Source organism: Sclerotinia sclerotiorum, genomic scaffold (assembly GCF_000146945.2).
Source record: "Sclerotinia sclerotiorum 1980 UF-70 scaffold_10 genomic scaffold, whole genome shotgun sequence".
Taxonomy (NCBI): domain Eukaryota; kingdom Fungi; phylum Ascomycota; class Leotiomycetes; order Helotiales; family Sclerotiniaceae; genus Sclerotinia; species Sclerotinia sclerotiorum.
In genome coordinates this window covers 931,344-945,583 of record NW_001820826.1, presented here as the reverse complement: position 1 = coordinate 945,583, position 14,240 = coordinate 931,344, and the positions used below count along the sequence as shown (strand labels likewise).

At 42.5% G+C, this 14,240-nt stretch overlaps 4 protein-coding genes across 4 annotated transcripts; 2 read left to right on the top strand and 2 right to left on the bottom strand.

Moving 5' to 3' along the window:
* Positions 1-168: 168 nt before the first annotated feature.
* On the top strand, positions 169-2,581 carry SS1G_07866 (hypothetical protein; the record flags this gene model as incomplete). The annotated part of the gene is made up of 3 exons (XM_001591190.1): positions 169-215; positions 509-1,856; positions 1,910-2,581. The coding sequence occupies 3 exons, from the start codon at positions 169-171 to the stop codon at positions 2,579-2,581; spliced, it is 2,067 nt and encodes a 688-aa protein (XP_001591240.1).
* A 1,141-nt stretch (positions 2,582-3,722) lies between these two features.
* On the bottom strand, positions 3,723-5,426 carry SS1G_07865 (predicted protein; the record flags this gene model as incomplete). Its single annotated transcript, XM_001591189.1, has 1 exon — positions 3,723-5,426. The coding sequence occupies one exon, from the start codon at positions 5,424-5,426 to the stop codon at positions 3,723-3,725; it is 1,704 nt and encodes a 567-aa protein (XP_001591239.1).
* An 880-nt stretch (positions 5,427-6,306) lies between these two features.
* On the bottom strand, positions 6,307-8,555 carry SS1G_07864 (conserved hypothetical protein; the record flags this gene model as incomplete). The annotated part of the gene is made up of 6 exons (XM_001591188.1): positions 6,307-6,526; positions 6,587-7,810; positions 7,862-8,190; positions 8,242-8,315; positions 8,374-8,428; positions 8,514-8,555. The coding sequence occupies 6 exons, from the start codon at positions 8,553-8,555 to the stop codon at positions 6,307-6,309; spliced, it is 1,944 nt and encodes a 647-aa protein (XP_001591238.1).
* A 1,770-nt stretch (positions 8,556-10,325) lies between these two features.
* Positions 10,326-13,687, top strand: SS1G_07863 (hypothetical protein; the record flags this gene model as incomplete). Its single annotated transcript, XM_001591187.1, has 9 exons — positions 10,326-10,374; positions 10,428-10,639; positions 10,687-10,820; positions 10,886-11,121; positions 11,244-11,431; positions 11,583-11,679; positions 11,726-13,126; positions 13,233-13,364; positions 13,554-13,687. 9 exons carry the CDS (start codon positions 10,326-10,328, stop codon positions 13,685-13,687), a joined length of 2,583 nt encoding a protein of 860 aa, XP_001591237.1.
* Positions 13,688-14,240: the final 553 nt, after the last annotated feature.

The following is a 14,240-nucleotide window of genomic DNA, read 5'->3' as shown; positions in this document are numbered from 1 at the left end:
TTATCTAAAAATTCTTCCACTTGCTAGTAGAAGCTTTGTAAGAATAAACGTTACAAAAAGAAATCGGTTACACTAACCGCTCATTTGTTGTTGATATCAGAAAAGAAGGTGCGGCTGTCGAATTTCTCGTCTTATTCACAGGAGCTTTCTAGGTGATATACCAGTAGCATGGTACCGGTTGTATCGCCCTTCTTACGTACTTCAACCACATCGTAGTACGTTTTTTTCTGAACCAGTGAATCAGAGCGGACTACACGCCATTCACGCCGTTTGTACCGTGCCGCGTGGTTTGATTGAACACTGCATATGCGGTCTTTGCCATAAAAGCTTAGCACCGCAGCTCTTAAGCTTGTCATCGACTTTAGGGCTCATAATAAATTCCATCCTACACTTTGCAGATCTCTTCTAGACAGCGCCATCTTCGCCAGAGCTTTCCCATTTCTTGTTTGCCTTCATCCTCTCATCATCTTCTTCATTCGTTCTTCCGATCTGAAATTAATCCTCATAGTGAAGAGATGAACGCCATGGATCTCGATGCGGTTTTGGAAGCTCTGCATCAGAATTTATCCGTATCATCTAACAGTAGCACAACAGCAACCTTACTTGGCGGGTTGTTACCGACTACTCTCCTTGAAAATCTCATTCCTGGATATGGCTACATCCATAAGATCGTTCTCCAAACCGTTGGCTTTGATATCACACTTCTTGTTTCTTTATTCGCTGTTTTATGGTTGGGGAGTAAGGCTTTCGATGCATTATGGTCGTGGGTATGGACATTTGTGGGGCGGAATTGGATGTCCGATATCTCCATCAGCAGCAGAGATGAAATACACGACGAAGTAATACAGTTTCTTGCTCACAAGTACCAAATGAAGCCGTCTCGTTCTCTTCAGGCAGAGACAGCTCGTAGGGGATATTGGGACCTGGATAATGAGGATGCCGTCACTTTGACACAACTTGATGGAACTGGTACCACACAGTGGCTCAATTTTGCCGATCAAGACTCCAAGGCTAAACCACAATATACGCCATCTATGGGAGCCAGTCATAGCTTTTGGCACAATGGGAGATACTTTCGTGTTAGACGTTCGGAAAAAACTGTTTTCTCATCCTCCTCGTATGATGACAACCCAGTATCCGATCAACAAATACTGCGCATCTCTTGTTATGGTCGTAGCACGACACCTATTAAGGGGTTTCTTCAAGAGGCGAAAGAATATTCGAACAGAAATCACAGTGCAAAGACTATCATTCGTCGACCTGCGACTAAAGAACGCCGAAGTTGGGGAGGTCGAAGTTCTTGGATTGAGGTAGCTAGACGACCTTGTCGTCCAATGAGAACTGTTGTTTTGGATGAGGTTATGAAAAATAAGGTTCTACGTGATATCAACGAATATTTGAATCCCTCAACTGCTCGCTGGTACGCCATTCGCGGTATACCTTACCGGAGAGGGTATCTCTTCCATGGACCTCCCGGTACTGGCAAAACTTCGTTAACATTTGCTCTTGCCGGTGTTTTTGGCTTGAACATCTATGTTGTCAGCTTGCTAGAGCCTACTCTTACTGAAGAAGAACTCGGCAACCTTTTTACCAATTTACCACCTAGATGCATTGTACTGTTGGAGGATATTGATACTGCAGGCTTGACACGCGTGAATGAAGATAAAGTCGAGTCGGCGGACGAATCCAGCTCGGATAGCAGCAGCAGCGAGAATGAAGCGATCACCAAGAAACACAAGAAGGGCAAGGGTAAAAGCGGTAGGGGTAGACATGGTAGGGGAAGTAAGAAGAGTAAGAAAAGTAAGAAAGATGATGACGATGACAAGAAAGGAATCTCGCTCTCCGGTCTCTTAAATGTAAGCTTGCACCATCCATCTCAAACTAGGCTACAAATTGACAATGTGTTTAGATCATCGACGGTGTAGCATCACACGAAGGTCGTGTTTTAGTAATGACAACAAATCATCCCGAAAAGTTAGATGAAGCTCTTATCCGACCCGGTCGTGTGGACTGTCAAGTGGCATTTACGAATGCCACTCGTCATCAAATCAAAGAGATCTTTGAGAGAATGTACTCTAAAGATCCACCACGGGAGAAACTAATCGCTGCCACTTCTCCTGCTACCTCGCCCGTTCCTCAGATCCAATCCCCCCTCAAAGAAGAAGAAGAAGAAGAAAAAACCCCTCTCCTCTCTTTCACTCCCGAAACCCCACTTCAAAATCCAAAAATAAATCACCCAAATCCAGTCGCGAGCTCAATCCCACAAAAACGTCCCCTAACACCTCCCGATACTCCCATCACCACTGAAACGGAAACGAAAAGTCCCACTCCGATGGAAAAGAAGACCCTCACAATAGCCGATATTGAAAATGATGGCGAAGAGGAAATATTGGCCCCGGGAGAATTATCCACTCTAGCTACGCAATTCGCGGAGCATATTGAGGATTTTATGTTTAGTCCAGCGGAAGTTCAGGGGTTTTTGTTGACGAGGAAAAAGGCTCCTAGGAAGGCGGTTGTGGAAATTGGGGCTTGGGTTGAGGTTACGAGGAAGAGTAAGGTGGAGGGTCAGAAGTTTAGTTAATTGGGCTGGGTTGGGCTGGGCGGGGAGAGTTGGGGGTGTGGGTACGGGGTGTGAGTTAGTCATCGAGTTGGTTAGTTGGTTGGTGGCAGAGTGAATCTGGTGTGTTGGTTTGCCTTTTTTTAAAAAAAAGTTATGAAGTGCATGAAAGAAAGAAAACATGGAAAATTAAGTATGTTGTTTCCTCCTCTTTTTCTTCTCGTATTTTTTCTTTGGTGAGAATGAGAATGAGATGGGTTATCAGGTGTGTATATTATCAATAACAATCACAATATCTGTACATGGAGTAGTTGGGACATGGGAAAGAAGATGGAGGTAAGACGTAAGAAGAAAAGAAAATAGAAAGGATATCCTAGTCAAGTCTAGAAAAAAGTTATATAATACAATGTTATTTACTCTATACATTCAGAAATCAGATCAAATTCTGATTGATGAATCTTTATTTTTTTTATTTTTCTAGTAATTAAAATCATATTAATTATTCCTTATTTGTTTTTTTTGGAGGGGAATGTCAAATTCTCACTTTTATATTACATTATTGAAATTCTATTATAAAAATAACATAAATTTAATAATATAATTTTCTTTATTATTAAAACTTGAATATATAAATAAAAAAGTTAGGTTTTGGTGTAAAAAGGCCCTCGCCTAATTTTCTGTAACGATACTGTACTAAAGGCAGCGGCTGCCTAAGGTTTCGTCTGGTTGGTAGTTGTAGGTTAAGGCTTTATCACTGGTATTCACTTGGAAGTGAAGTCGTTACTAGATCAAGTAGAATGTAGGTAAACTAATTGATAACTAAGTTGAGCACGAAGCTCCTTAACTACGAGACTAAATGAATGTTTATATACCCTATATCATCTTTGAGGACCTCTGGGACCCTTCGGTCCTTAAGGTCCTCGAGGTCACATGAATTAATGAATCGTGACATTTTCATTTGCAGTAGACAAATCTATTTTCAATCCTTGGGTTGAAAGATGAGTAATCAATGGATTGTTTCTATTCAAGTATTATTATATCATCGCATGTACAAGAAGTATGAGGAATGAATGATGTAGAGACACTTCTCCTATATCTCAAATGTATGTAAGATTACGCTCCCTTTCCAATCCCATCCCATTTCATCCTATTTTACACATCCATCTCACACCTCCCTCCCTATCCCCTTCAAATGTCCCAATACAGCACCTAACCTCCTTAAAGCTTTCAAATCGCCAGTATCTTTCCCCTCTCCGGTTTTGCCTTCTTTTTCCTCCCTTTGCAATTCTTCCCTAGCTTCTATAACCAAGGGTAATAAACCTCCCCACACTTCATCCGTATACCCCCTCAACACACCCTTCCAATCGCTTTTCCATTCTTCCTTACATTTTCCCTTCCCATCATCCATTTTATCCTTAAACACCACACCCGCGAAAACATCCCCTTTCGCATCCTCCTCCCCCTTACTCCTCTCCTCCTCCCTCCATCTTTCCTCTCTTTCCCTCTCATACCCAGGAACAAGATCCAACGAATGAACCCCCTTAGGAATTCCACGAACCACCGGTTCCAGAAACAATAAATCCCTCGTAATTTTTCTAATTCTCTCTCTTTCTTCCTCACTCATTCCCCATTTCCATTCCCATTCATAACCTTTCATCTCCTGTTCATTTGTTGCCCATTCTTTCTGTTCCGTCAATAATTCCTCCATTTCTTCCTCAAAATTTAAATTTGCTCCACCTATTTTTGATAATATTTCTCGAACTTCTTCTCCGTCTCTTTTTTCTTGTTCTGATATATCTGTATGATTATACCCAACACTTTTAGATCCGTCTTTTTCAGAATATCCGGAGGAAGACACTTTTCCATTTTCCCCAGTAGAACTTATCTTAGAAGAAGCAACTGACTCGCTAAGGAATTTTTTCATATCAAAATCTCCAAGCTTATCGATTTTGACCTGTGGGTTTTGAACCCGCTCTGTAGAAGTAGAAGCACCAGAAGTCCGAGCCCATACATTTCCCCAGTCCGAATTCGTACTTTCCTGTATCAGATCCGGATTTGAACTAGAAACTGCACCATATTTAGGATGAAATCGACCCATATCACTATTCATTCCTTCTCCTCGTCCCTCTACCTCTGCATCAGCATCCTCCGTAAACATATTCGAATTTCCCTGCGAGAGAAAATCCGCACCAAAAGCAGCACCAGCACCAGAGCCAGAGCTAGAAGATGTTGCATAATCCACTCGACTGCGGCTGTGGCTCCGATTTTCAACTCCAGATGCAGCTCCTGATCCAGATCCAGATCCAGATGCAAAACCAAAATCATCAGCCGGCGTAAGCGAAGGAACACGATCCAAAAAATCCGAAAATTCATTTTCGCTCTGCTGCATATGCCGCACCCTCTCACCTAGACTTTCACTAGCCTTTCCATCCCCTCCATATCCTTCCAAATTACTATTCCCCAAGCTCCTCATCCCTTCAGTTCTCGGGGCAGGACCCGCAAACCCAACACCAGCATCTCTCAAACTAGAAGATCCTACATAATTCTCACTTCCACTCCCACTCCCTCCCGCCTTCCCGCTCATTAAACCCATCATATCCCTCCTCAATCCCTCACCACCTTCCCTCTCACTCCCACTCCCACTAAAAACATTTCTTCCCAATCCCATGGCCGAAGCACCTACACGCGCTAATAGTGAAGATTGAGGTTGTTCATCTCGATTTGTTGGTACGTGCATATTATTTCCATTAGCATTACCATCCTTATGATTATTATTTGATTTCATTTCCGCTGGAGCTGTAGCTGGAGCTGGAGCTAAGGTTATCTCCTTGCCTTTTCCTCCTTTTCCTTTTAGATCGCTGAAGCTCATTGTGGGATTATGAATATGTATATAGATAGATATTTAATCAAGACGAGCAGACGAGTAGATAAATCAATAAGCAACGAAACCCGCGCAATATCAATGGATATCTAAATACTGAATTGAATCATGTGAAGAATTGATATGTTAATGTCGATATCGTAAATTCCATTTCACAATTAATTCGTACATTTAGAACCGAGCCATTCCGCATTCCCGATCGCCTCCCTTCGCCTCGCCTCGGTTGAAGTTAGCTTACAGTAAGGAAGTTCCAGATTTTTTCCGTCCACTGCCTGACATGTGACTTTCGTCTCAACTCACAAACAATTAAAAATGAAGTTGTGTAACTTTTCTATGGCTCATTCATCAATACGAGTATTACAATATATTAATTTCTATCATGCTTTTCCGGAAGGGCAGAGGGGGCTTGTGTTTCTAGCGCGCACCCGGCAACCCAAATGTGCTGCATTTTGAAATATTAATTGTATATATGCGTTTCATATGAAAAATTGCATGTCTAGACACATCTATCACCAGCACATAGGTAATCGTATCAAATTCATATAAAGTTATTTTATTCAACAACAACAACAACAACACCTTATATACGGGTACTACAAGTGGCACGCTGAAAAACCCCGCAAATAATTGATATCATACCACCGCATTCCCCAACCGGCTATGCTACAACTCAAGTTTATTCCATACCCTGCTCAAGTCAAAGATCCATAGATCATTCCTGATCTTGAAGTAATGCCGATTCTTTTATCTTTGATCATTCCTCCTCGAAGGCCATCGCCTATCCTTCCCCATCGCTTGTCATATAGGTACCCCATAGAACCTGCAGTCAACCCCTTAAGCTATTACTCCACGTGCAAAACTTGTACATCTAGTATACACGCTTGAATGGTGGAACAGCCTTGCACTCATTCTCATCCAGGGTGTGACCAACGACGGCTCTGTAGGTCAAATCAGTCTTTCCTTGTGGCTTCTTCTGGAAGGTCAAAGAATGCTTCATCCATTCATTGTCATCTCTCTCTGGGTAATCTTCACGGGCATGTGCTCCTCGAGATTCCTTTCTGGCGGCAGCTGCCTCGGCGGTTTGAACACTGTGTTAAGTTAGTATGAATATTTCCTAATCTTTGAAGGCATGCATAGGAAAAACTTACGCGCAAGTCAACAAATTTCTCAACTCCAAGGTTTCAACCAAATCCGAGTTCCAGATCATACTTCGGTCTTGGGTCTTGATATCATTGAATGTTTGATCGACAGCGTTAATCTTGGTGACACCCTCATCCAAACTCTCTTGAGTTCTGAACACACTGACATCTGTCTGCATGGTCTTTTGCATAGCTAGACGGATTTCGTGTGTGCTCTTAGTGCCATCGGCAGTTCTGATTTGGTCAAGGACGCTAATAGATTCGGCACCAGCATCGGCGCTAATCTCCTTGTGTGGCATACCAGGCTCGAAGTTATCGCGAATTGTGTGGGATACTGCACGGCCGAAAACGATCAAATCAAGAAGTGAGTTGGCTCCGAGACGGTTGGCACCATGTACGGAAACACAAGCAGCTTCACCGCATGCAAAAAGACCCGGTACAACCTTATCCTTACCCTCAGCATCAACAGTGAGAACCTCACCAGTGTACTTGGTTGGGATACCACCCATGTTGTAGTGGACGGTTGGGAGGACTGGGATAGGTTGCTTGGTAACATCGACACCAGAGAAAATGGATGCGGTCTCAGAAATACCTGGAAGACGTTCGTGCAGAACATCAGGTGGAAGATGGCTGAGTTGGAGGTAAATGTGATCCTTGTCTGGCCCAACACCACGTCCTTCCCTGATCTCCATGGTCATTGATCTGGAAACCACATCACGAGAAGCCAAATCCTTAGCAGTTGGTGCGTAACGTTCCATAAATCTTTCACCCTCAGAGTTGAGAAGATATCCACCCTCACCACGAGCACCTTCAGTGATCAAGCAACCAGCGCCATAAATACCGGTAGGATGGAATTGAACGAATTCAAGATCCTGGTTAGGTAATCCTGCACGAGCGACCATAGCCATTCCATCACCAGTACAAGTGTGTGCAGATGTACAACTGAAGTAAGCACGTCCGTAACCACCGGTGGCCAAAACAGTGTTGTGTGCGCGGAATCTGTGGAGTGTACCGTCTTCTTGGTTGTATGCGATCACTCCCTTACATTCACCATCCTCCATGATTAAGTCGAGAGCGAAGTATTCGATAAAGTAGTTTGTGTTGTGCCTTAAAGATTGACCGTAAAGAGTGTGGAGAAGTGCATGTCCGGTTCTGTCAGCAGCTGCACAACATCTGTATGCTTGACCACCCTTTCCGAACTTTTGTGATTGACCACCGAAGGCACGTTGATAGCTAAATTGACTGTTAGTATAGTGCCATAAATGGGCTACCAGTTCCGCTTACATCTTGCCGTCGTCCGTTCTTGAAAATGGGCAACCATAGTTTTCCAACTCAATGACAGATGCTGGTGCTTCTCTTGTCATATAATGAATAGCGTCTTGATCTCCTAACCAATCTGAACCCTTGACAGTATCGTACATGTGCCATCTCCAGTCATCTTCGTGCATATTACCCAAAGCGGCATTGATACCTCCTTGCGCTGCTACCGTGTGTGATCGAGTTGGGAAAAGTTTCGATATGCATGCAGTGTTGAAACCAGCTTCCGCAAGACCGAATGCTGCTCTTAAACCAGCTCCTCCAGCACCAATGACAATAGCGTCATATTCGTGATCCTACCCAAACAATCAGACGACATACTTCCATATGTAACTTGGGATACATACTACGACGGGGTATTTGTTGCTCACGAAAGGCGAGGCTTCCTTTGCTCGAAGTGGCGCATGTGTGATAATTCTCGCTGCAGATTAGTTAGACACTAGCCATTGGACCGGGCATTGAAGCTGTGGCAGACATACCTGCAGGTCTCGTCGATGAGAAGGATCTGGTTTGATTTTTCAATGCCCTCGAGAACTAGCATAATGGCAGAGATTAGCATTTTGTTATTTTTTGGCTTGACAGACGCGGGGCCCGAGGTTAAAGAGTGGAACGAACATACCGAAGGACCAGCTGTGAATCTACGCATAGCAAATGAAGACATTGTGTAGAATATTATGAAAAGAAAGATGAGAGAAGAAGAGTGTGAGAGTGCAACACCAGAATTAATCAGAGGTCTTTAGACCTTTTAGAGATTTGGGAATGGAGGCAACTCAGGCTAGTGTCAAGTCAAGATTCACAAGACCCTTCTCTAAATCTTTCATCCATCCGGCATTAAACAGAACGATGATGGCTCGATGCACCTTAGTAAGTGATTTTGCTCATCGAGCCAATCACATAAACCGATTTCCAATTGTTCATAGGACATTCCGAGCACAAGTAGCCGAAAGCCGGAAAAGTCCGTACACCAGAAACACCAAGACCGCAAAAACATTGGATCGAGAATGTTTTCTATTGTATATAACAAATTATCTTTAGTACCAATTATATATTTCAAGGTCGAATAAAGCTATACTTTGTAGATAAGTGAAGAGAGAGTATATTGATCTAGTTTTCAACCAGAAATATCAAGTGGTTGAATTGATATCGATTTTCAAAGAAATCGTTCATATGTTTCTTACCTGTGGTAGGTAAATTTCGTATTCGGGAAGGAATGCCAGCAAGATCCTCGATTAACATTTGTGGGGGGCAAAACTTCCCCAAGGTTTAAGAGGAGTCAGGATATCGGATATCATTGTTCTCTTACCATAGATCATCATACATTTTGTTAACATTTGTAAGTTCCAAAATATCGATGCGATGAGATAAGGGCTACCAACATTTAGATCCAGGGGAAGGTTGTCGAACTGTACGAAGTAAGGTTACTAGTCTTCGCAATGAAACCTAATCGTCGACGAGAATACCAAGTGGTCTTGTCAAGTCCAGAATTAGTTTTTGCAGCTTTCATTAAAAAATCTCATACAGCAAGGTAAAAGAGTAAGCACTCATCGTTCTATTCATTTGTATTTGAGCACCGATACATTGCTTGAGCTTCTGATATACTTTCCAAATATTCTGCCTCCACGGCAGTGGCCTCCGGAGGGCCAGCGGAGCGTCAGTTCCATCGATAGTGGGGACTTAATTGAATTCTCATATAGACGATGTTCCTGTGTGTTGCCGATATACATCATATACGGAGTATACGCTCTTAGAACCGTTTACTTGGGATGATTTGAGTGGTACAGAATATGTTATGGCTATTTCATGCCCCCGGTATTCGGCAACATGCAATGCACGAAGCGGATAATTTGTTTCTTTCTTGGCATGTCACTTCATGACAATCCTTTTCCTTACTCCTGGCAATAGGGTGAAATATCCATGTTATATCACAAGTTATAAAATGTAAGCCTCCTTCCCCACAGTTCCCCGGAAAAGTACCTCGTGGTCATTTCACAGTATGTGATGACCAGGATGAATGGCGGCAGAAAGTCTCTATGGCGCCGACTTATATCAAAATATATTGGGATTTAATAAATTCTATCTTTTAAGTATCACGTTCGTCGGCAAGATCATCCGTAGAATTTAAAATGGTGTGAAATATTGCCCAAGCGACCAAACGGGTAATAGCAATACCTTTCGAAACCTGGAGAATTTTTGGCTCCTGCCATAATGTTCTGTTTCCCGTATGTCCTTTCTTGCTGTCCCGCGCATAGATAGTTTTGAATTCATCCATCAAGTATCGCGACATTCCTAATTGGGCAATGTCTGTCTCCAACCCGTGAGTTCATATATAACTAGGACTGCCTGCCCATGTTAGAATACGCCTTTCCAAATTCTCTTTCGCAGGACACGTTCTTTGTACATTTCTTGTTAGATTTTCTAGAAAGTTACCAATATGCGGCTTTCGAGTTTATTTTGTGGCATTATCGCCATTGCTTCTTACGGTCGGTTTTTCCCCCAAAAGTATCATGTCCAGACATATTCTAACATCGTCTAGCTGTTTTCGAGGTATCAAGTCAGGACTTTGCCGCTCATGGCTATTACACCGAGCCTAACACAGGCATTACATTCTATACAAGCACCGAAGGTAATGGGACAATCGTAGGCGATGGAGAATTCTCGTTAGTTTCACAAGGAGGTTACACCTTCGGAATGGCATTGCCCCCAAGTGCATTGACTACAGACTCTTATGATTATATTGGCTTAATTGTGAGTTGCATTTATCTTTAAAATATGGCAATAGCTAATTAAACAAGATCGGTTCACTTCCTAATGGTACAGGGTGGAGTGGTGTTGTTCACGGTCAACAACTTAGTGCTTCAATGCCAGGACATTTGCTACTAATCGCTTGGCCTTACAATGGTCAAATAATAACTTCATTTCGTTATGGGTAAGTCTCTTTGGTCCTCCTATAATTAATACGATTAGATTTGTGAGCTGACAGATATCCAATAGTTCTTATTCAACACCTGTACTATATGGAGGATCTGCGAGCGTGACACAACTTTACTCCTCTATCAACTCTACACACTGGGTCCTCGTCTATAAATGCACCAATTGCTTAAAATTCGATGATCCAACTCAAACAGAATATAATGTTAGCACATCGGCAGGTGGTTTCGAGTATGGATGGGCTCAAAATATTGGAGCTCCGGATAATCCGTCTGATCCTGCTAATGCGGTCATATATCGTAAGATCTCTGAACAATTTTTTATACCTTGAGCTTAACCTCGCTTCTTGTGTGTATCCAGTGCCACACTCAGTCCTTTTTTCACTTTTCCTATTCTATCATAAACATTCTAACGACAACAGAGCACAATAATGGCATGGGTGAATTTTCTATTAAAGTGGCTTCTGCAACCCAGTCCTCTTATTCAGAATGGGCTACCATGACTGCCACGATTACAGCAACTACTGGTACAGCCACTGCTACTGCTACTTATTCCACATCTCCAATTCCAACTTCCACATCCTATGATTATATCGTTGTTGGTGGAGGGGTACGTATTTTCCTTTCTTATGGTCGTTTGTTGTCACGGAAGGGGATATAGACCTCACTTCTATGTGGACTTTAGACTCTCCTCTCAAGCCTTGATTGATTTTTTATCCTTGATGTTGAGAAATAAAGTACTAAGAAGTCATTTTCTCTAGGCTGGAGGAGTTCCGATGGCAGACAAACTAGCTCAGAGTGGAAAGTCTGTGCTCTTGATAGAAAAAGGGGTCGCTTCTTCAGCTAGATGGGGTGGAAGTAAGTACTATATCAACTATAAACTACACCCACTAACAATGTCTAGCGATTCGACCTGAAAGTGGTTGGCTTTCTGGAAGTAATCTTACTTGGTTTGATATTCCAGGAGAATGTAACAGAATTTGGCATGGTGGAAGTTCTGGTGTCGCTTGTGATGATGTCGATCAAATGGCTGGATGCGTTTTAGGTGGAGGTACTGCTATCAATGCAGGTCTATGGTGGAATCCAGATCCATCAGATTGGGACTACAACTTTCCTCCTGGATGGCAATCAAAAGATGTACAAGCCGCTACCTCGAGAGTCTTCAGCACAATTCCCGGCACTGATCATCCTTCGATGGATGGTAAATTATACCTTCAGTCAGGGTACAACATTGTCGCAGGTGGTCTTAAAAATGCTGGTTGGACAAATGTCACAGCGAACAACGTACCGGCCCAAAAGAATCGAACATTTGCCTATGCGCCATACATGTACATCAATGGAGAGCGTGGCGGTCCATTAGCAACCTATTTGGTGGATGCAAACAAACGCTCCAACTTCCATATGTGGCTCAACACTAGTGTGAAGAAAATCATTCGTGATGGAGGACATGCAACAGGTTTGTTGGTTGAAGCTACAAATAATGGAGGTCGACAAGGAGTCGTTAATTTGACTGCAGTCACAGGTCGAGTAATAGTATCAGCAGGTGCTTTTGGAACTCCCAAACTCCTTTTCAGAAGTGGAATCGGTCCCACAGATCAACTAAATGTAGTTCTTTCCTCCACGGACGGCCCAACAATGATTAACTCAAGCTATTGGAATAATCTCCCTGTTGGCTACAATCTCGACGATCATCTTAACACTGATACACAAATCTCCCATCCTAATATATCCTACTACGATTGGGTAGCCGCATGGAATACTCCGATCACTACAGACGCCAGCTCCTACCTGACAAAACGCATTGGACCTCTTGCCCAAGCAGCCCCAGATATAGGCCCCATGTTCTGGGAGCAAATCACACCCGGCGATGGCATTCCCCGCGCCATCCAATGGACCTCACGAGTCGAAGGTGATACACCCAATGCCATGACCCTCTCCTCCTACCTCGGACGCGGTCAAGTAGGTCCTCGAGGACGAACAACAATTAGTAAAGGTCTCACCATGTCCGTCTCTACCATGCCATGGGGAAACAAATATGATCTCGATGCAGTCGCTACAGCTATCGATCATATGGTCGCAGCTCTATCTACGGTTAAAAATCTAACTTTTATTTATCCACCGCCTGGTATGACAGGTGCGCAATATGTGGCTAGTGTACCGCTTGCATATGGGAATATCGGAGCAAGACGCTCGAATCATTGGTTAGGAACTGCAAAAATGGGAACGGATTCGGGATTACTGGGTGGGACTTCAGTGGTTGATTTAAATGCACTTGTTTATGGAACTGATAATATTCATGTTGTTGGTAAGTATTTTTTCTGTACCCTTTTATTTACTTCCTCAAGGCACTCATCCCTTATTTTCATTCTCGAATAATCACATCCTAATACTAATACCTAAATCAATAATAGATGCATCCATCTTCCCGGGTATGCCCTCCACAAACCCTAGTTCCCTAATCGTCATAGCAGCCGAACATGCAAGTCAGAAAATCCTCGCCCTTCCTCCTTTGAAAGCTCTTCCTCAATTCGCACAATGCGGAGGTTCGTATTTTGATTTCACGTCGGGAGCGGCTTGTGCGGCCCCTTATAAGTGTACGGTGGGAAATTCTTATTATTGGCAGGTATGTATTTTATGATTTTTGTTTATTATGTGGAGTTTTCTAGGGGGATGTGTGGTTGGATGGTTGTATGCTTATTTGGTTGGATGGTTTGGCTAATGTGATTTTGTAGTGTTTGTGAGGGGAGAGAGGGGAGAGAGGGGAGAGAGGGGAGAGAGGGGAGAGAGGGGAGAGAGGGGAGAGAAGAACTTTGGGAGTGAGGGAATGGATGGATTGGATTATGGAGTGTATGAATCAGAAAAATGAATGCAGAAAAATAAATAGGAAAAGAGAAATAGTGTATGAAAATCCATAGTCATACTTCTATTTATTCCATCATATTATAAGATCTTATAGAATATTATTCCCTCCGATCAATAAAACCCATCCCATCCCATCCCATCCCACTACTATTCCTTAGCTATCTAACTAAAATCCCCAACTAAATAAATAAATAAATAAATATCTATATAATCTTATTTATGTATTACACCATCCCTCCATCTATCCCAAGCCCTCTTCACTTTCACATCCATTCATCTTTCCCATCTCTCTATTAAGACAAACTAAACTATCAAATCATTACTATTTACTATCTCGAGTTCTTGATTGAGTAGGTAAATGTACTACAAATACATATATCCAATTGTATAAATTTACATATAAAAAGATCTTATATATTATAATATATAATCTTATCATTTCCCAACCTATCCCATCTCATCCTAACAACACTATTACAAATAATCATACCTATACATACCTACCTAAGTACATACACATATCAATGAATGGATGAATCTCACAAGAACAACAATAA